Consider the following 19,117-nt stretch of genomic DNA (forward strand, 5'->3'; position numbering starts at 1 on the left):
AGACCGAGGCATTTAGCTGCACATGGATTCGGGAAAGGCCTCCGTAGGCAAGATCTTCCGAGGCTGAGAGCCGCTTTTGCGGAGCCGCCTGAGCTCTTAAAAAGGCGGGCGTTTCCCAATGCGGAGCAGGTCGGGAGATGAATTTGGCTGCCGAGATTCCACTCCACTACCAGTAGTGCCAGTGCCCAAAGTGCGTGTGAGTCCCGCTCAATCGGCGGGGAAAGTGTGGTCGCATGTACGTATCTCCAGCTTCACGCTTGTTCGTGCAGCTGAACCGATGGTCGCTCGTCCTCCTTCTCGCTGAACCCACGTCGGTGCCTGCAAGCGCCCATCACCCTCTTGTCCCTTGTGTTCCCAACCTAACAGCGACCGCGACACTAGCGAGCCGGCTCCTGCGCAACAGCTTTGCGCCTCGCGATCAATGACGGAGAAAAACACTACGCAGCCGGGTTCAGCCCCAGACCAGTACGCCAGCAATGGAACGGCGGAAAACCCAGGTCCCAGCAAGACTTTGGATGGCAACAAAGTCGGCAGAGTCGACTCAAACGCGAAAGAGAACGCGCAAAAGTCGCCTGCTTCAAAGACTGAAAGTACACCTGCGGGGACACGCACCAGCCCGAAGAAACGGCGCAAGGTCAATCATGGTAAGAGCTCACATCCTGGCAGAGCCACGACAGCGGTTCCCTACGTCTACCTCTCTGTTACGACCTTCAGACCACGTTGCTAACCAGTGCACTACGCTTGCAGCATGCGTCTACTGTCGGCGATCGGTAAGCCTATCGTCCCGTGAAGTTCCCTAGCCTTTCACCATCCTCCTCCCCTCTTAATATCTCTTTACACCCTCTATCACCGGGATAAGAAAAAGAAATATGCGCCCTGGTGCCTTGAACCTTCTCTGATCGAGATTTTCATTGGTATTCCTTTGCTGACGGAAGGTCACTTGCTCACGTGTTACAGCATATGACTTGCGATTCGGTAAGACCTATCCTGGATTAAACCCGCACACGAGTCCTTGTGAAACGTATCGCAGGATAGAACCTGGGAGAACACGAATCATTGCTGACTACTGTCTTCTCACAAATCAAGGAGCGACCCTGCACTCGATGTATAAAGCGCAATATCGGACACCTGTGTCATGACGAACCGAGAGAGCCGTCGAAACGATCGCGTAGTGAACACGAGCAGTCTGCCGCGGACGAGGAGGGCTCTTCAAACAACGAGTACTCGAAAGTCCACACCATGCCGCGGAAGGTCGATATTCAAGATGCTGCAGGTCAGCAAATCCTGGCCGACGGGTCCCTTGGCCTTACTCCATCCTCTATGAATGCGGTGCAACCAGGGCCCATGTCCTCTTCTACGAGCCAAAACATGAGTGTCACGTCTCAGCAGCAACGTAAGCGTTTGTTTAGTTTCGGATTCCCTTTACTCGGGTAGCTTACTGATATCTTTGTAGTTCTCGGATACAATGACTGGGTCGGCGGTCAAAATCAGTTTCAAGACATGCATACATTCCATCCTTCTTATATGTTCAACGCGCCAGAGGTTACGAACGAATACAATCTTCTGGGGGATTTCCTCAGCAACAGTCTGTTGGATGATGGCAGTATTTTTCAGAACGAAGATATGCAGAGAATGTATTCGGATCCGACGTTGATAAATTCCATGGCCGTACTCGGAGGCCCAAGTACATCATTGCTCCAGCAATCACAAACTCTACAACCACAGCAGAGTCAGCAAAATCAAGGTGACACTGCTTCGGGCGCTACGATTGGAAACGATAAAGCAAGGGAAACGTATTATATGACCGCGGCAGACCCCGCTGGGTCAGATCCACCAGAAGAGCGCATGAACAAACTCCTTAAAGCGAAATATGACGCCGGTCTTCTGCGGCCTTTCAACTACGTTAAGGGTTATGCAAGGCTTAGCGCATACATGGAGAAGAATCTACAAGTATCGTCGCGACAAAAGATCGCTCGACAACTGGACAAATTCCGACCCAAATTCCGAGACAGAATGCAAAAGCTGACGGATATTGAACTCATACTGGTGGAGATGTGGTTCGAGCGAAGTTTGATGGAGTATGACCGTGTCTTTGCCAGTATGGCGATACCTGCTTGCTGCTGGAGGCGGACGGGTGAAATTTTTCGCGGTAACAAAGAAATGGCTGAATTAATCGGCGTTCCAATCGAGCTTCTCAGAGACGTGAGTTGACATTACTAATGCCTGCTCAGGATGGTTCTAACGCTTGTACGATATAGGGTAAGCTGGCTATCCATGAGATTATCGTGGAAGACCAGCTCGTGAGCTACTGGGAGAAATTCGGTGCTATCGCCTTCGATAACACTCAGAAAGCGATGCTCACGAGCTGTACCTTGAAGAACCCGAATGCCACCTCGCCGACGGAAGGGATACCGTGTTGCTTTTCATTCACTATCCGAAGAGATAATCATAACATGTAAGTGACCTATTACTACCACGATCTCTGTCAGACCTTCTGACTCTCTTGATTCTAGTCCGTCTCTTATTGTTGGAAATTTCCTACCAACGCAACGAGATAGCAAATAGTATGAGCAATTGTCTGTTTCTTAAATCGGCGTTAAGGGACTGTCTGAGTACATTCATCGGATATTGGCTTGCTTGCGTTTTTGTCTGGCTTCGCCATCACATTCGGTTTTATATACTGGTTCTTGTATATACCACAACTGCTGCGAAGTGTTGTATAATATTCTTGACAAAAGAAGGACATTGCTTACCATCATTTTGCGGAATCCTGGCGGCTCTCGATTCAGTCTTACACCCTGTTCCAAGTCCTGCGTATCTACTCCTTGACGGGTGGCCATGTGGATAAGCATATGGGATTCTACTCATATTCGTTCAATTTGACCCATTTACTTCGGATCCTTCCTCCCTAAAGTCCACCCGAACGCCATGGCATGGGGAGAAGCATTCTAGCAGGTTAAAAGACCAGACACAGTCTATATTAGGTGAGTCTACATAGTGTCAATGAACGGCATGTTGATACCTTTATACTCTCTAGCTTTTGCCGCGGAGCCCCAGAAGCAACTCAACCGCTTGGCGATTCAAAAACTCCTGTTCTAGATCGGGAGACTTTGAAACTGCTTGAGAAGACATCGTGTCGTCTTTCCCTTTGGACAATCTCTATCTTCACTACTTGTCAACAATCCAAACCGAAGACGACTGAGACGGATAAGCACGTCGTGTTACCGTATAAGGGTACAGGATTACTATATTTCCTCAGCCTATGATTCAGGCCCGCGCAGTAGAAACTCTCGCCTAGGCAATGGTTGATGCGACCGCGCCCAGAACAGCCCAGGTACAACCATCTACCGCCACTATCAAGAGCCACCGCATGAGGGCTATCTATCTATTTCATGCGGCTTAGGGGGAAAACGAGGTCTTGAACTTGTGCTCAATGTTGTCAAAGCTTACGTTGGTGCGTTGCAGAGCTCTGTGCTGGAACCGCATCTTTCTTCTCCAGATACTCGACTTGATACCAGATAGCTGCAATAGCCTGCCCACTTACGCTGTATCTGATATACAGACTAGCTCTCCTCGCAGATAATGTGGCCCTTGGTAAGAAACTTGCTTTTCCCATTCATAGTATACAATTGATTAAAATATTGAGCTATCAATCACATTCAATCACTGTGCAATCAAAGAGCAGATGCCGCATACATCCAGTCATGTGTACCGGACGCACTGCAAATAGTAACGGCAAACATAGCTTGCGCATTCTTTGAGTTTGTAATGGCTGCTCTGGGTGACAGTGACTTTGGAAGACTGCAACTTCCTCAAGCGTTGGTAGAAGTGTATGTGCGGTACGCAGAAAAGCAGCCAACCATGAAGAATGGCTAGGGCCCGTATCTTCCCTCCTGGAGTACGGTTTCAGCTTAACCCGATCCTATATAGGAATTTTGCAGCGGACAAGTAAACAGCATCGACCACAATCGACCTCGGGCAAAGGGAGCCGTTCTCGTCCAACGAACAACGCCGGCTTTCTCGTAAGAACTATTGTATCGCGCTTGATTTATACAAGTCTTTACTCGTACAAGTCAAGCTGCTTAATATCTCCAAGTAATGCCCTTCAGCTTTTGCAGCTCAGTGATTATACGCCGTACAGTTCGTGAAGCTTGGCCAGGAAAATATAACGAAAGAGCCTAATACTGACCTTTTGCAACGCTATCTGAGTACGCTTCCTCCAATCTATGATCGTAGTTACAGAAAGTACATCCCCCGCCTCCTCAGCTGCCTCTTCTCCCTCCGCATCCAAAGCAGAAGAGTTCGTCCTCGACCAAGCCCTCCTACTAGCCTGCAGTGAGCCCAATTCGGATTCACAATACTCGAACTGCATGCCAAGAAGACGATCTTTAGTGGCTTGCAACGGCTGCGTTTCTCAGGCGGTCATATTCTTCCACGTTTCTGCGGACGGAGATTGTCGTCAGAGGGCGAGAAAAGGCTATTGCGTTAGCGGACTTGGTTGGCCAGGAGCGTCGGGAGCTGAGTAGGCTTCTTAGGACGAATTTCACGAAATGTCTGTCTGGGTCTGCGTCTGTGGTTGCTTGATGGAAAAGTAGTGGAATGAGAAGGGTCGGGGTGGTGCGACGTCGTTATATATTTCTGTTACAAATAATGGAATCTCGCTATTGGAGCTTGGGTTTTGGAAAAGTTAATTTACAAAACAGGCCTGAATGTAATATGCCATAAATGTTGAAATTTGAACCGCGTGAGAGTAGATTCTTCAGCGTGGTTTTCAAGGTATACACTGGAAAAGTTCAGATAAGGGGAGTATTCCCGTAAAAGATCTGCGTAGGGCTTCCGTTGTAGCCAAACCCTAATTCACGGTGGCCCATTCCGCAGAATATGTACAACGAACATTATGCCGGTAGTCCTGCCTCCATCAAAGCAGAAGTATGTTTATGATTTCTTCCTAAGATTGATTATTGCAGCGTGACGGTAGGAGAATGGGTAGAGGATATGCTGAGCCACTCTATCCCCGTAGTTAATTAGTCGTTACACATTCAAAGCTAAGCATCAAGTCCTTTATACAGGAGCTGGATTTGGATGGATATTGCGCTGGCCAAGTACGGTTTTGAAACAAGTATGATATGAAGACTAAAGAATCTCGAGGCCTAGAGACCCCGCAGATTCAGATGAACATGGGTATCATTGTAAAAATTGCCTAGTAACCTGTGCATATAGATCAAGGACCAGACAGAAATATGTCACGACTGGCCCTGTCACGGTCCACAAACGAACCATTGGCGCCAAGCTGGCTCAACAAGACGGCATAGGTAAAAGCAAGAATCAATAAATGCAGTATCAGAAAACCGCAGTTCTCGCACAATGGAAGGCCCATAATGCAAAAGAGGGCAAAAGAGCCATGAGGTAAACCGTAAACAACCAAACACCTGCTATGCTTGAACGAGACGCAACACCAGAGAAGTACGAAATAGTACCGGCTTTGCGAAATGCAAGATCTATCAATAGTAACTTGAAGAAAAGACCCGTGCCACCAAAATGCCCTTGGAAAGAGGAACGTAAAGTGAAAGAATAGAGCAAAATAGTAAGACACAAAAACAGATTAGCCTTATCCTCCTCCATCGAGAGAACGCCGACGCGAGTACCTCGGCGACTTCTTTTGGCCTAGGTTTGGCGTGGACGGAACCCGACGGGGTATGCGTCCAGTTTTGCTCGGAATAGGAGGTGGTATCCTCTCATTTTCTTTTCCGCTGCTGTCAGTCTCCATCTCGGCCTTGTGAGCTTCAGATTTCTTCGCTCGAGAGCTAAGAATGCGCAACGTGAGGCCAAGCTCACGCTCCAGCTCCTTTTGCGAACGCAGATGCTCAGTTGACCCGTTAAGCTTCTTTCTGTATGCTTTTAAGGTGCGACAGACCTGTTCAGTGGACATGTTTAAACTTCCGAATTCGCTCTTTCCGGTTGCTCGAGACCGTGTCCGAAAATCCAAGGAAGAACAGCGGATATTGTTGCGGTTGCGTGACTCCAGGGTCTTCTTTGCGCCTGTGGATCTCGGACTGGGCGGCGACGGCGAATTGCGCGACCTCTCCGGGCGAACAGACGACGTGGGCGAGTGACGAGGCGGTGCAGAGGGAGGTGTTGCTGGCACTAAGTGCGCGTTTTTCATTGTTGGGACGATAGATACCTTGGATAGTCTGCGCAAGAAAAGCGGGGACTGCTCCGGCCCTTCACGCGCCGGGGTGGGAGACAGAACTGAACCCTCTGGTCGTTGGTACCCCGCGAGGTCTTGCCGAGACAGTACTTTTCTTAGAGGAGGCTTCGACAGGGTTGGCTCCTTCGAGGAAATATCCTCTTCGTCATTGGAGCCTGCATGTGTAATTTCTTGAGACTGTTGCAATTGCACTGATATGTTCCAGATCATAACCACCCCATCGATGCCTGAGCTCACCAATATCCGCTCTGGTGAATCTTTCGATGCGTCAGAATATCTCTCCAGCATCAGAAGGTCACTGACACCTTCCGTGTGGCCGAATTCGCCTGTAAGAAGGGCACCCTTTTCCATATCATATACACGGATCGATTTGTCTGTTCCAGAAGCCCCAATAAGCAATCTAGGGTTCTGTCCGGGGACAGCAGAGGTTACCGTCAACGAGCCCATTATTACAGTATCATTCGACTCGGAATCGGCTGCACGGAAAGAGTTGATATAATGACCAGAATTCAAGTCATAATGATGTACGCAGCGATCCACTGTGGAGAAAACGAGGGTGTCCGGGTCATCTGGGGATAGAGACAGCGATACCGGCGATGACCTCAAGGTAATTGCCTTTGATACCAAGTAGGCGATCGCAGTGACCCCTTCATTGTCGCGAGTAACGCGCTCTCTCACCAGGATTGTACGATCTGCAGATGAGGACAGCAGCCTCTCTCCTCCGTTTACAAAAAGAAGTTGATTAACTGCGCCGACGTGGTCATCCATGGTCTGAATCAGTTGAAGGTTGTCGTTGCGCCTTTCGAAAAGCTGCACCATTCGATCGCGGCCTGAGCTGGCAACCACGCAGGAGTCCGAAGTTTCAAGTATTGCAATGTCTGTGACTTCCCCCCCATGAGCTCTGACTTCGTCCACACACTCCCACATTGGTCCTTGGAACACGCTGTGAAGATTAGCAAAGGGAACCAAGCAATCTGTCGTGCAATTACCATACCGTAGAACACCGACTTTGTCGCCGGAAACAAACAGACCCATGTCCGTAGTTGCCCGTAATATCTTGAGCTCATTTGCGGCATCATCATCACTGCCTGCAAGCGGCTCGGCAAGGATGGTACGTGAGTCACGGCACTTGCCCTGTATGTTCCAAAACTTGACAACACCACGACAAGACCAAGTAAAGAAATCCGCCTCTAAATAGTTCGGTGTTTTCAGTGGTCCTACACCAAGAACAGAGTCCCTATGAGCGGGCATTGTGTCTCCCAAGTTACACTGTTCGTCTTCGCCCTTAAGCTTTTCGACAGGGTATATATTGATCGCTCTGGTACCATCCACTGTGACAAGGTGAGATGAAAGGGAACCGATGCAAGTAATCGCTGGCTCCCTGGACTTTATCTCCGCGGATAGCCGATTAAGCGTGCGTGGAGATGGAAGGCTGCTCGACGGTCGTAGCGACTCAAAAGGAAGCCTTCGCATACGTCTGCCACGCCCACCTATCCATATACAAGTCCGGTCTGAGTCGGCTGTGAGTGACGTGATGCTGAATCCCACGTACTGAATCAGAGTAAGCTTAGCGGTTCCATCGTTATCATCAATAAGACAGAGTGCTCCCATATCAGTGCCCACGATAGCCTCGGAGTCAGAGGTGCCGACGACGCTAGTGAATGTGCTGTCAGCCAGTGTATGCAATACACAGTTCCTTCCAGAAAGAGCCTTTGGCGTGGCTATATTGGGAGCATCGCCGGTGTTTGTGCGAGACTTGGACGGAGAAACCGGCCTGATGTCGGGAAGTCTCCAAACCTTCACATGTCTAACTCCCACGCTGTGAACATATTCAGTATCCAGAGTTGTCCGGAGAGCTTCGAATTACATACGTGATTAAAGCTTGGCCTAGCCAAGTCATGTCACGAACAACGGTTGTGCATTTGTTCGTTGAGTGAAGTTTCGCTGAGCCATTTTTGAGACTGATGGACCATACGAAAAGGAACCCATCGTTCACATCCCCGAGGGTTGCTAGATACTGCGAATTCGGACTCCATGCAAGGGCACGAACGCCAAACGAATGGTCCGTGAGGATTGTGAGCGGGATGTCTGAAGGTGCGTCTTTCGCTGTTGAAAAAATCAGGACTCGAGGGTTATAGCCCGTCTGAGACAGTGAGTTTCTGTTGTTTCAGCAAGTCATCATTCTACTTACCTCTCCTAAAGCAAGAAACCTTCCATTTGGGCTTATGGCCACACAGGTAACCGCCTTTACCCTTTCCCTTGATGACCATGCACGAGGGCTGGAGTCCACTATTTCCATTGACGGTGAGCCATTATAGCTACCGTTATGGGGTGTGGCTTTTATACCTGGTAGAGATCTTGTTCTAGCATCAGGCGTAGCCGGGGGTGTACATTGGTTGTAAAATGAGATTACCGGGTTGATACTGCTGGCTGTCGGTCGTGCGCGGAAAAAACGCTGATTCACATTATTGTCTTCGTCCAACTCTGCCAATACACCAGCGGACCCAGCACAAAAAGCAAACGAGTTGCTTTGGTCGTGGTATGAGAAACCATTAGGTGTAGTTGTCGTTGTGCCAATTACTGTTTGGAGCGACAGAGCAGACTGATATGGGGACGGTTTGGCGGAGCGTGTCGGCGGTCGGATCGTAGGTGAGTTGGAGAGAGCACCTCGGAGTGGATGGTTCGGGCCAGCAGTCTTGCTTTTCACGCTCAATGCGTTGTTCGCCATAACAAGTTGGGGCCAAGAGCAATTAAGAAGCTGCACTGTCCCCAGAAATTTGTAGGAGTTTCGGCTGCATTTGCTGAGACGAGCAAGCAGTGGCCTTGATTGAGAGCTTCAATGTAAACAAAGCTCCGTTCCTCGTATGTCAGACTAGAAGGAAGGTGCGATGGTGGAGAAAGCGGTGGATGAAAGATATAGCGAATGGAGAGATCTGTCTGTAGCGTATGTGATTGTAACCCGGGCGTTCTATCGAGCTCGTTCAAGCTGAGGTTGCAGAGTCGGAATAGGGAGGGGTTCGAAGATCGATGGAGCTGGAATCGGTATTAGCGAGAGTGGGTGTGGCTGGTCCAAGAAAAAAAAAACTAGGTTAAAGAGCGACTGAGAAAGAGTGAATTAAAGAATGACTGAGTAGTCTAAGATGCGAATGCAATGATCGAGCTAAGATTAAGGCTGATGACGGGAGATCGAGGATTAAACCAGAGAGATCTGGACAGGAGCTTTTCCAGCTGCTAAGGTTTAGTGCGCGGAGATGCGAGTACGGATGGTTTCCGATCTTATAACTACTGGCCTTGGCAATGAATGAGGAGGCTGGGAGCAGGAAGTAAGTAATTTGAATGCACTGACCTTGAAGTGCCTGAAATGGCAGTGAAGACATATGCATTCATACCTTGTTCCCTTGAACGGGTCCTAAAGAATGCAGGATTGTTTGAAGTCAAAGAAAATGTATGGTGGAGCCGCCAATCGCCCAACTTGTGTGTGGATGCCTGAATTTTCAGGTATCAGCTGATGCCCCTGGACTGGATTGGACCCTTTATACCGTGACTATCCTGATCGCTTTTTCGCCGATCCCAGGCACATTCAGTAGGATCCATAGAGCCAGCAGGGTCTCTGCTTCAACCATCGCTCGTCACAGACTGCCGGATTCAGCCTCCGTATGCAGTCCGCTCGAATGTTGGCTGGGTACAGTCAAGCTGATCACTCAGGGTCTGAATTCGGCCGAAGCGGTCATCTGGAGACAGTATACTGCTGAAGGACTCTAGTTCCTGGAAAGACGAATTAATAGACATCGCCAACGGTCGTAGAAACCGGACACCGTGGGCCATTGGTGTCGGTATCTCGGGGTCTCGTCTCACCCCCAGGTCATGCCAATCTTCGCTTGACGGGCTCAGTCAGCCGAACATAATCCAGCCGACGTAGGGCTAGAGATGCAGGTGGTATTCTTGGATTGTGGATATACGAGTCTGTAAAGGGTGCTCGTATAGCTGACTGAGGCATATAGTGATAGCTCGCTTTGACGGCATATTGGAGGGATGATACGCCTTCCTTTGATTGAATAGTCCGTGATAAACCCCTGAACATACTGCTTTGAAGGACGGAATATATCGACAAATGCGAGCTGCGGAGCTTTATGTTAGTGCTATATTAGAGCTGATGTGGAGGTGGGCAGCGCGTGTTGCAATCATTCATGCGTCCAGTCTGCGTATGCGGATATTAAAGTTGGAAGTCAGAGGAAGTAGTCACAATGATACCTTGGACATGGCATATCTGCTAGTGATCTTGAACATCAGTATGCAGACGGTTCGGAACAAAACTATTTGGAGCAAACTCACTGCTAAGTGCTCCACACATTCCGACTTTCCCAAACATTCGTGGCTTGCGGGGTCAAATTTTTGTGGGGTAGCTCCACTGCAGACAAGGACCTAGCTCAGTGAAACTAACATTACTCCCAAGTGCCAATAATGATAGCCTTAGTCTCAACATATCCTTTTGACCCGCAGTACGAACAGTACATCGGGTAAGTTGTGTGCTCAAACCATACCTAAGCATTATGATTCGACAGTAGATTGGCGCGATGTATGCTGTGCCTGGACTTTTTTATTCTTACATGTCGGCGTAGCGCAGCAGACCGGACTTTTCTGGCCATTCTTCTGGCTTTCAAGCACATCTACTTTAGTCAGTTATTAGCTCTGCTCTTTCGAAGAACTGGAGTTCTTCAGGATGATTGGGCAAAATCCAACAGCGTCAACAATACTGTCACGTGATACTATCCTGCCTTAAGGCAGCAATCGGCCACGCCGCGAGGTCTTATCTCTAAAATCTCGTCCAAGAACCAGTCACTCCCATATACTTCGCGACAAGCCCGTCATGCCTTCTATCTGCCCTAAGTCGGCGATGATCTCGCTTCCCACCGCCCTCCAATCTATATTCGCTTTCGAAGTCGCTCCACAAACTCGAAACTCGTCAGTACGGTCTTTGAACCGATCGTCTCTTCTTCGCCACCGTCTCAGAAGCACACGGACTATCACCACTGTTTCCATTGACTCGATTCCTGTCCCTTCCGCCCGTAAACCCGATATTTCAGTGAATACCCCGAGCGAGCCTTCTCTTACCGCCGATAAGTCAACAGCTTCAGATACTAGCTCGAGCAGTCAAGCCTCTAAAGCTACGAGCGCAGAGAACTCAAGCCCTGCACGCCGAACGGGGACAAATACGAAGACGCACAACGAAAAGCAAGCAGGCGATCGTGATAATAAGAAAAATATCAAGAAGTCAGCGAAGGAAACCTCGGCAAGCAATGCACCGAAGCCACCCAAGCAACGGGAACCATGGCAGATCCAGAAAGAGGCTCTGAAAAGAAAATTTCCGACCGGGTGGGCACCGCCTAAAAAGCTCTCTCCTGACGCGATGGAGGGAATCCGTCATTTGCATCATATCGCGCCTGACCAATTCACGACTCCTGTCCTTGCGGAGGAATTCAAAGTGTCCCCCGAAGCTATTCGAAGAATTCTAAAGAGCAAATGGCGCCCATCAGGAGAAGGGCTCGAGGAACGGCGGAAACGCTGGGAGAAGCGGCATGATAGGATTTGGAGTCACCTGTCAGAGCTGGGTTTGCGACCAAAGGTTTCTGACTATGGTAGCGACGCGGATACGATATTGTACAAACGAAAGAGTAAAGGTGTCTAATGACCTATTATGTGTTGTTTGGACACGAGACAGCACTTGTATATTAGAAGAGTATTGAATTGTATATTAGCGATATATTCAAAGCGACATCCTAATATGTTAATTTGCTCAAAAGTGGCCCGAGATATGCATTTCTCACTCAGACAACCCTTTTCGCCTCTCTTCCACATCCTGGCGATCTTTAATACAATGATGAAACGATAAATTTTCTCAAGAAAGGATCATCCATTTGCGTGTGTTAGCAAACTGATGTGGTTGTATCTCCGTTGGCTTGGACGCACTGGCCGTCATGGACCCCCGAGGTCACTCTGCGATCCTCAACTCTGAACTCCGACAAGCACCACTGCAGACGGTCCACTGCAGTCTACACTCTTCCACTGCCTATTGTTCGACTGAAAAATCAACAATGGGGCATACTCTGATTATGCCGTAGCTGACATCTTCTACTCTTTATACCAACCTATTAATATCACTGCATTTACCCCTGTTCCGTGAGGTCGCGGCCGGAACCCATCTGGCCAAGCTCCCTCAGCCAGTTTACACTCCTTCGTCAATGCGGTAATTCCTACTGTTCGCCATGTCATCGGACATACAAGTCTTTGTCAAATGGAAAGACCAGTCTATCTTTGCCGGAGAAGATGTGGAATGCACCATTACCTTCAAGAACGTTGCGGAGAGGAGCGAAGACCTCAATGATGCGCAATCGCCCCATCTCAGGAAGCAGTCCCGGGCTGCAGTCACCCCTCGCTCGGATTCTTTCTCCCTACGACTTCCGTCTAATCCTTTCAGAAATCCCAATCGCCGGTCATACCCCGTTAGTCCTCGGAAGAGTCCGTCCCATCGCATTTCTTCCTCCGTGAGTTCGCCGTTGATCGGCTCTCACAGCTTCCCGCCCCCGTCCACGCCGCGAACTGGCCCCTCGGCTGGCCATAAACACAAAAGATCCGTATCCATACTGTCTATTGATAGCGAAGGAGGGAATTCGAGCATTGTGGGCGATAAAGCGCCGAGGACTCCATCCCAATTGACTCATTCGAGACCAGTGAGGGGCCATGGACGCTCCGCGAGTCTCCAAGTCGTACCAAAAAGATATGAAGGTTACGAGGATAATGCGAAAGGTATTTACCGGCGCGATGCTAAATGAGGCTTACAACAGCTAATGTAACTTGGTTCTATTAGGGTTACGGAGCCCAATTCGCGGCGTTCTATCGTCTGAATACCCTATGCAGCCATCCCCAGGGGGAACGAGGGTAGACATGGATGTGATGAAACCGAGCGGCTCTTCTGGGGCTCCAAGCCCTGTAAGGCCAACACCACAAATACGCACGCCAGGACGAAGACCACAGTTACCACCGATAGATTTCAAGTTTCCCCCTGCCCCGGAGAACGACACGAGTACGGGGCCTAGCCCCGGAACACCCTTGACGACAACCCGAGACTCTTCTAGTTTGGCCGCTCCAGGGCAGGTGTCACAGTCGAAAGTCCTGTCAGCTTCCAGTCTGAGTGGAAGCCACAGGAGCAGTACAGAATTCTACTCCCTCAGCAACAATTCCACCGAAACTCTACAATCAGAGTACACAAACTATTCAAATCCCTTGCCTCGAGCAGGTTATTCGCGCCACAGCCGGCATATGTCTAGCATGGAGTCAGCAATGCCGGTTCCCAGCGGACAGGCACTTCTCATGGGTTATGCGCAAATAAGCGCGTCGTTCACAGTGGACGGTTCGCTCATCAATCAATCTGCTTTCGACGAGGTTAAGCGGCAAGGTATGGTTGGCGGTGCAAGGAATGGCGGCGCAGCGAATTCGGGGACTGCTTCGTCCAGCGGTAAAAATCGAAAAGGCGGGGGGTTCTGGGGCGCATTGAATTGGAATTCGATAGAAGAATCAATCAGTGGCTTGCTTTCCAACAATGACCTCGACGGCCTACGAGATATGCGAGGTGTGTCCTCGTCAAAATCTATTCCTTTGTTGTCGACCCCTCAATCACTTCTCTTTGTGGACCTTCGACTGGCCCCAGGCGAGGAGCAGTCTTTCTCCTTCGCGTTTACTTTACCTAGTGGTCTTCCGGCTAGCCATAAGGGGAAGGCCATCAAGATATCTTACCATCTGGTTATTGGAACACAGCGACCTAGTGGGAGTCACGAGCCTCAAAAGGTGAACCGTATCAGCATACCGTTTCGTGTCTTTAGTGGTGTCAATGGTGAGCAACAATGCCTTTATGTCAATCCGACCCTACTAATCTTCGACAGCTCAAGGAGAAGTCATTGGACACGACCTGATGCGTCCTTATGTAATCCTGCGTGACGAGGCCAGGGTGCAGAAAATTGGCCCTGCCCCCCCAGTGGCTGCGAAGACTGAGAGTATAAGTCGGCCGGCATGGACTTCAGCTCCCGAGTTCTTATCATATGTGGACGAAATCCTCGAACAACGGTCTCGCTCCAGTTCTCTCAAACTGCCGAGCACGCTCGCTGAAAGGCGGGCGAGTTACGATTTGACAGGGGGACCGTTGTCTTGCAAAGACGCAATTGACCTTGCCATCCTCCGAAGTAATCAAACGATCAACCTGTCACAGAGTCCGAATCGGTTCGAGATTGCGCGTGGAGGACGTCGAATTGCTGTTGTAGTGCTTAACCGACCAGCCCATAGGCTCGGCGAAACCCTTATTGCAACAATAAATTTAGCTGATGCAGCACTTCCATGCTATGCACTAAGAGCGACATTGGAGAGCTCTGAGAAAGTCGCCCCGCATTTGGCGGTACGGTCTGGCGCCAGTATTCGACGAGCGACGCGCCGAGTCCATGCGTCTTTCTTCGAGGTTACTCTTTATTCCACGCGAGTTGTTTTCAGCCCCGCGATCCCGATATCTGCCACTCCTACAACACTCACAAGCGGTGTCAACGTCGAATGGGAGTTACGCTTCGAATTCGTGACGACAAGCACCCGAGGTCAGCTGGGTGCCGGACCGTCAGGTGTGCGACTGCTAGAGACGGTATTTGAGGATGAACGGGGCGCTACGATGTCGGCTCTGGAGCATCTAGGCTGCGAGTCATTCGAGGTTGCAATCCCTATCACGATATATGGAGAGACTGTGCGAGAGCGCTTGCCTGAGGAGAACGAGGGGCACCCTATATAAATTTTAAATGTCTTGCCGCATGAATCATGACCATAAGTTGTAGACTATCAAGTATAAGTACATGGAGTATAGTAGATAAGCTTGGATCCTGATTGTGTGCTGTCTTGATCGCCGGGGCAACGAGCGGGCCATGGCCCCGATCGTGGGGGTGATCCATGCAACAAGTCATATACTATCCTCAATATACGACCAATTTTGGCACTAAAGTTCTCTACCCTGTCATCGAGCTCCTTCCTATTTCTAGATCTTTGCACGGAAACACATTCTGCGCGCGATTTTATTCTCAACTACCATCTATCTTCCCCGTCGGCGCCTCGTCCGAGTCATCCTGTCACAGACTCAGCTCAACGCCGCAACCTCCTCTTCTCGCATCTTGTACGCGCCGACGCAGTGCGTTTCTTGAGTCTCTCTTAGAAACTGAGAAACTACTATATGCACTACTAACCTGAGTTTCGAGTACCCATAGGCGAAACCTACCTCGCAAAGCACATCTTCCCCGCCGGTCGAATTCCGCAAGTGCACGAGTCAAGGAAGGAGGAATTCCAACCTCTTCGCTGGTCAGAGTCACTCTTTACCTACCTGTCACAGCTGTGAGATAGCAATGGCTTCATTCATTACCACAATGTCTGTCCCCCTGGTCACTAGTTCATCGGCAAAGGAGTCTATTGCCCCTCCACCGTCGTCGTCTTCTCGCAAATCCAGAGCCCTCCCCCCTTCTACATCATACAGTACCGTTCATGTATCCCATACTTCGCTGTCGGGACCCCCTTCGTACCTCTCGTCTGCTGTTTGCGCGCTTAAGCAAGGATTATGTGTACTGACGCCTACCAGCAACGCTCGAACAAGAGCGCCTTTTAAGCCGCGCTCAGCGGCGAAAGGAACGACCAGTTACCAGTTGAGACAGTTTGCGGAGGCGACGCTTGGAAGTGGGAGTCTACGGAAGGCTGTGAAGCTTCCTGAGGGGGAAGATTTAAATGAGTGGCTAGCTGTGAATGGTGTGTTTGTTGTATGGCTTCCGTTGCTTTGGCTAACATGGTTATTATTCTGCAGTGGTCGACTTCTACAACCAGATCAACCTTCTTTACGGAGCTATTACCGAGTTCTGCTCGCCACAGACATGCCCAGAAATGAAAGCGACCGACGAGTACGAGGCTCCCTAAGCTGACCCTCGACAATGTGTTCTGACTGGTGGACAGGTTCGAGTACCTCTGGCAGGATTCAGAGAATTATAAACGCCCAACGAAGATGTCTGCGCCAGAATACATAGAGCATCTCATGAGTTGGGTGCAGGGTAACATCGACAACGAGCAGATGTTCCCCAGTCGATTAGGTGCGCTTGATTTCCAACCCTACGACGGAAGGTAGTACTGATGTGAATGACGCAGGGGTCCCGTTTCCAAAGGCCTTCTCCAGTCTTGTTCGCCAGATCTTCAAGCGGATGTACCGCGTATATGCTCACATCTATTGTCACCATTACCCTGTGATCGTCCATTTGGGCCTTGAGCCACACCTCAACACCAGCTTCAAGCACTATGTCCTCTTCATCGATGAACATAGGCTCGCAAGCGGGAAGGATTTCTGGGGACCATTGGGAGATTTGGTGGATAGCATGCTTCGAAGTGATTGAGAACCTTCTTGGTCACCAGCGGTTACGTAGCAATGGATTGACAATGAGATACGGGATCTGGCGTTAAGGTGTTGCGCATAATAATATCGCACGGTTTCCTAGTTAGATCAACTGCTATTTGAGAATGACAACGACTCTTGCCTGAGATACGCAACGAAACGTTGCGTGGACTGCGGAGTAAATTATAGACTGTAAAAACAACCCGAAATTCTCGGCGTGTGCGGAATCTCACGTGACCCGACCGGGAGAAGTTGGACCTCGTCCGAATAGCATCGCCCTTTGCACCCCTCTTGTGTGTCGACCGTCTTCGCCGTCTACGCGTCCAATTCCACCCTTTCACAAACCCCTATCTCTAACTGTCGGAGCCTCGTCTCTCGAGTGAATTATCGCCATGCTCTCCGCTCGTCTCGCTCGTGCTGGCCTCCGTGCCTCCGCCCAGGTCTCCGTCCCTCGCACTGCTGCCGTTAACGGCCTGCGCACCTATGCTACCGCAGCCCAGGAGGTTAAGCCTCCTGTCTCTCTCTTCGGCGTTGACGGCACCTACGCCACTGCTTTGGTATGCTCTCCCTCCCCTTTCAAACCTGCCTGGATAGCCTGCCTACCCCAACCGGATCCGTTGAGCCGAAAACCCTTTCGATATCACCAACCGACGATGAAACAACGGCCGTCAACATCGCACCCAAATCCAAATTCACAGCCATGATAATTAACGCAATTCTTGCAAATAGTACACCGCCTCCGCCAAGTCTTCCTCCCTCGACGCTACCTCCAAGGCCCTGAACAACCTCGGTGCTGCGCTCAAGGCCGACCCCAAGCTCACCAGCATCATCTCCACCCCTACCCTCTCTGCCGCCGACAAGCAGGCCATCGTCACGGAACTCCAGAAGGTTGCGGGTGCCGACAAGGGCGACATCCTCAAGAACTTCCTTGCCACGCTCGCCGAGAACAACCGTCTTGGTTTGCTGAACGATGTCGTTGACAAGTTCGCTGCTCTCATGAGCGCTCACCGTGGTGAGATTGAGCTTTCTATCACCAGTGCTCAGGTATGCTTTCTTGACCTTTCATGGATTTCACCCGGTGATATCGTCACCTCAGCATGGTCGTGGATGCAGATACTAATCGGGTGCCATCAGGAACTCGATGCTAAGACCCTCAACCGCCTTGAGAAGGCCGTCTCCAAGTCCGAGTTCAGCCAGGGTAAGAAGCTCAAGGTTGTTTCTAAGGTGCGTTCTGGTCCTTTTCCCTCTGTATCGTCAAGTACGCAAACTAATTCACAACAGGTCAACCCCGACATCGTCGGCGGGCTCATTGTCGAGATCGGTGACCGTACCATCGACCTGAGCGTCTCCTCCAAGATCGCCAAGCTCAACAAGGCTCTCACTGATGCTCTGTAAATTAACCGTCCCGCGTCTCTTTTGTTGTCCTATATCTATCACCTACCTATAGTCCTTACTGCCTACCTGCCTATGTACCCTAGCTTCCCGCTGCACTATGCGAGAGTCCGTTGAATGAGACTTGAGTTTGGTGAGAATAGACTGTTGTGTTTATTGATTACTTATCGATTATGTAGATGAAGGTAGATGGGTGAAGATTGCGTTGTAGATTTGAACGGGAAGAATGGAACCTAAGGCATACTGGATTCAGCAAGCTCTAAGCGGGTACCATCACAATTTCACCGACTGCATCTTGTGTTGTATGTGTATGTATGTATGTATCTGCCTCCAACTGAGCAATAAATGGACAAATGAACATGGTGCATCAAATCATCAACTCATGTATATGGTGGCCTGTGGACAAATGACTAGACGCATTCCAAAAAAAAACCAATGATACAAGACACGCCACCACCGAATTAGGATAACCCATATCATCTAAAGTGCCTGTACACATTTCATTCGTACCATGAATTCACTGGGCCGAACGACCTCTAGAGGTTGTGAGGTAATTTACCGCCCATTAGTCGCATTCCCATTCCCATTTCCATGGGTTTGACCATTGCCATTGCCATTCGCAACATCAACCTGGGTCTCAAACTCGTCCTCGTAAGCCCCCATTGACACCTGACTCCTCACTCTCTGCAGCTGACTGCGTACATAATTCGAGACGTGCTCGTCGAATTCCTGACCAGGTGTTCCGTTCGACCCGTGTCTGTCCCTTTCTTCTTCGTCAAGTGCAGGCTCCACAGGCGTCTGAGGCGCAGGCGTCGCGAACGCGGACTCAAAGTCACTCCTATTGCCGATCGAGCGGCTTGTTGAGGAGCGGCGGACAAAAGGTCGGTGGCTACTGCTGCGGCGGCTGGAGTTGCGGACGGAGCGGGTAAAGATGTCGTCGAAGTAGTGGGTTGCTGCGGCGAAGGGTGAGCGTGGTGTTTGCGGGAGGCGACAGTTGACCCTTTTCCCTCAGTTAGCAGAGCAAGATAGATCACTTTTTTTTTTTTTTTTTTTTTTTTTTTTTTTTTTTT

The 19,117-nt window shown here is 50.0% G+C and overlaps 7 protein-coding genes across 7 annotated transcripts; 5 read left to right on the plus strand and 2 right to left on the minus strand.

Annotated features, from left to right (window-relative positions):
- The first annotated feature begins 155 nt into the window (after positions 1-155).
- acuM (gluconeogenesis transcription factor RDS2) lies at positions 156-2,833 on the plus strand. The gene is made up of 7 exons (XM_073737273.1): positions 156-644; positions 748-770; positions 958-975; positions 1,087-1,393; positions 1,454-2,202; positions 2,259-2,455; positions 2,514-2,833. The coding sequence occupies exons 1-7, from the start codon at positions 422-424 to the stop codon at positions 2,563-2,565; spliced, it is 1,569 nt and encodes a 522-aa protein (XP_073594894.1). The 5' UTR covers positions 156-421; the 3' UTR covers positions 2,566-2,833.
- Positions 2,834-5,470: 2,637 nt separating this feature from the next.
- Positions 5,471-9,116, minus strand: BDW70DRAFT_73541 (WD40 repeat domain-containing protein). The gene is made up of 4 exons (XM_073744714.1): positions 8,400-9,116; positions 8,080-8,351; positions 7,203-8,027; positions 5,471-7,151 (listed from the first exon to the last, which is right to left on the minus strand). Exons 1-4 carry the CDS (start codon positions 8,934-8,936, stop codon positions 5,609-5,611), a joined length of 3,177 nt encoding a protein of 1,058 aa, XP_073594895.1. The 5' UTR covers positions 8,937-9,116; the 3' UTR covers positions 5,471-5,608.
- A 1,944-nt stretch (positions 9,117-11,060) lies between these two features.
- rrg9 (mitochondrial ribosome assembly protein RRG9) lies at positions 11,061-11,916 on the plus strand. Its single transcript, XM_073737274.1, has one exon. The coding sequence runs from the start codon at positions 11,076-11,078 to the stop codon at positions 11,892-11,894; it is 819 nt and encodes a 272-aa protein (XP_073594896.1). The 5' UTR covers positions 11,061-11,075; the 3' UTR covers positions 11,895-11,916.
- A 135-nt stretch (positions 11,917-12,051) lies between these two features.
- Positions 12,052-15,055, plus strand: BDW70DRAFT_138711 (putative intracellular protein transport protein (Sat1)). The gene is made up of 3 exons (XM_073737275.1): positions 12,052-13,012; positions 13,074-14,096; positions 14,146-15,055. Exons 1-3 carry the CDS (start codon positions 12,472-12,474, stop codon positions 15,027-15,029), a joined length of 2,448 nt encoding a protein of 815 aa, XP_073594897.1. The 5' UTR covers positions 12,052-12,471; the 3' UTR covers positions 15,030-15,055.
- A 342-nt stretch (positions 15,056-15,397) lies between these two features.
- On the plus strand, positions 15,398-16,788 carry BDW70DRAFT_138716 (Mob1/phocein family protein). Its single transcript, XM_073737276.1, has 5 exons — positions 15,398-15,653; positions 15,861-16,024; positions 16,080-16,173; positions 16,226-16,359; positions 16,415-16,788. The coding sequence occupies exons 1-5, from the start codon at positions 15,631-15,633 to the stop codon at positions 16,654-16,656; spliced, it is 657 nt and encodes a 218-aa protein (XP_073594898.1). The 5' UTR covers positions 15,398-15,630; the 3' UTR covers positions 16,657-16,788.
- Positions 16,789-16,950: 162 nt separating this feature from the next.
- BDW70DRAFT_73577 (F1F0 ATP synthase subunit 5) lies at positions 16,951-18,162 on the plus strand. The gene is made up of 4 exons (XM_073744715.1): positions 16,951-17,212; positions 17,385-17,699; positions 17,790-17,879; positions 17,937-18,162. The coding sequence occupies exons 1-4, from the start codon at positions 17,048-17,050 to the stop codon at positions 18,048-18,050; spliced, it is 684 nt and encodes a 227-aa protein (XP_073594899.1). The 5' UTR covers positions 16,951-17,047; the 3' UTR covers positions 18,051-18,162.
- Positions 18,163-18,602: 440 nt separating this feature from the next.
- BDW70DRAFT_161146 (uncharacterized protein) lies at positions 18,603-19,046 on the minus strand (the record flags this gene model as incomplete). Its single annotated transcript, XM_073740950.1, has 1 exon — positions 18,603-19,046. A coding segment is annotated over one exon (444 nt), but the record flags the coding sequence as incomplete, so codon positions are not given.
- Between the last annotated feature and the right edge of the window lie 71 nt (positions 19,047-19,117).

The sequence above is a fragment of the Aspergillus foveolatus genome, assembly GCF_047715535.1.
Source record: "Aspergillus foveolatus strain CBS 279.81 unplaced genomic scaffold BDW70scaffold_33, whole genome shotgun sequence".
Lineage (NCBI taxonomy): Eukaryota > Fungi > Ascomycota > Eurotiomycetes > Eurotiales > Aspergillaceae > Aspergillus > Aspergillus foveolatus.

What these genes read in the sequence shown, in the direction of transcription:
- BDW70DRAFT_138711 (XM_073737275.1), top strand. Translation starts at nt 12,472, where the DNA reads ATGTCATCGGACATACAAGTCTTTGTCAAATGGAAAGACCAGTCTATC. An exon ending in TTACGAGGATAATGCGAAAG is followed by an intron (nt 13,013 to 13,073) that starts GTATTTACCGGC and finishes TGGTTCTATTAG; the next exon opens with GGTTACGGAGCCCAATTCGC. An exon ending in TGTCTTTAGTGGTGTCAATG is followed by an intron (nt 14,097 to 14,145) that starts GTGAGCAACAAT and finishes AATCTTCGACAG; the next exon opens with CTCAAGGAGAAGTCATTGGA.
- BDW70DRAFT_138716 (XM_073737276.1), top strand. Translation starts at nt 15,631, where the DNA reads ATGGCTTCATTCATTACCACAAT. An exon ending in TGAGTGGCTAGCTGTGAATG is followed by an intron (nt 16,025 to 16,079) that starts GTGTGTTTGTTG and finishes ATTATTCTGCAG; the next exon opens with TGGTCGACTTCTACAACCAG. An exon ending in GATGTTCCCCAGTCGATTAG is followed by an intron (nt 16,360 to 16,414) that starts GTGCGCTTGATT and finishes TGAATGACGCAG; the next exon opens with GGGTCCCGTTTCCAAAGGCC.
- acuM (XM_073737273.1), top strand. Translation starts at nt 422, where the DNA reads ATGACGGAGAAAAACACTACGCAGCCGGGTTCAGCCCCAGACCAGTAC. An exon ending in TGTCACGTCTCAGCAGCAAC is followed by an intron (nt 1,394 to 1,453) that starts GTAAGCGTTTGT and finishes ATATCTTTGTAG; the next exon opens with TTCTCGGATACAATGACTGG. An exon ending in CGAAGAGATAATCATAACAT is followed by an intron (nt 2,456 to 2,513) that starts GTAAGTGACCTA and finishes TCTTGATTCTAG; the next exon opens with TCCGTCTCTTATTGTTGGAA.
- rrg9 (XM_073737274.1), top strand. Translation starts at nt 11,076, where the DNA reads ATGCCTTCTATCTGCCCTAAGTCGGCGATGATCTCGCTTCCCACCGCC.
- BDW70DRAFT_73541 (XM_073744714.1), bottom strand. Translation starts at nt 8,936, where the DNA reads ATGGCGAACAACGCATTGAGCGTGAAAAGCAAGACTGCTGGCCCGAAC. An exon ending in CTAGGCCAAGCTTTAATCAC is followed by an intron (nt 8,028 to 8,079) that starts GTATGTAATTCG and finishes ATATGTTCACAG; the next exon opens with CGTGGGAGTTAGACATGTGA. An exon ending in GACAAAGTCGGTGTTCTACG is followed by an intron (nt 7,152 to 7,202) that starts GTATGGTAATTG and finishes TAATCTTCACAG; the next exon opens with CGTGTTCCAAGGACCAATGT.
- BDW70DRAFT_73577 (XM_073744715.1), top strand. Translation starts at nt 17,048, where the DNA reads ATGCTCTCCGCTCGTCTCGCTCGTGCTGGCCTCCGTGCCTCCGCCCAG. An exon ending in TTTCTATCACCAGTGCTCAG is followed by an intron (nt 17,700 to 17,789) that starts GTATGCTTTCTT and finishes GGGTGCCATCAG; the next exon opens with GAACTCGATGCTAAGACCCT. An exon ending in AGCTCAAGGTTGTTTCTAAG is followed by an intron (nt 17,880 to 17,936) that starts GTGCGTTCTGGT and finishes AATTCACAACAG; the next exon opens with GTCAACCCCGACATCGTCGG.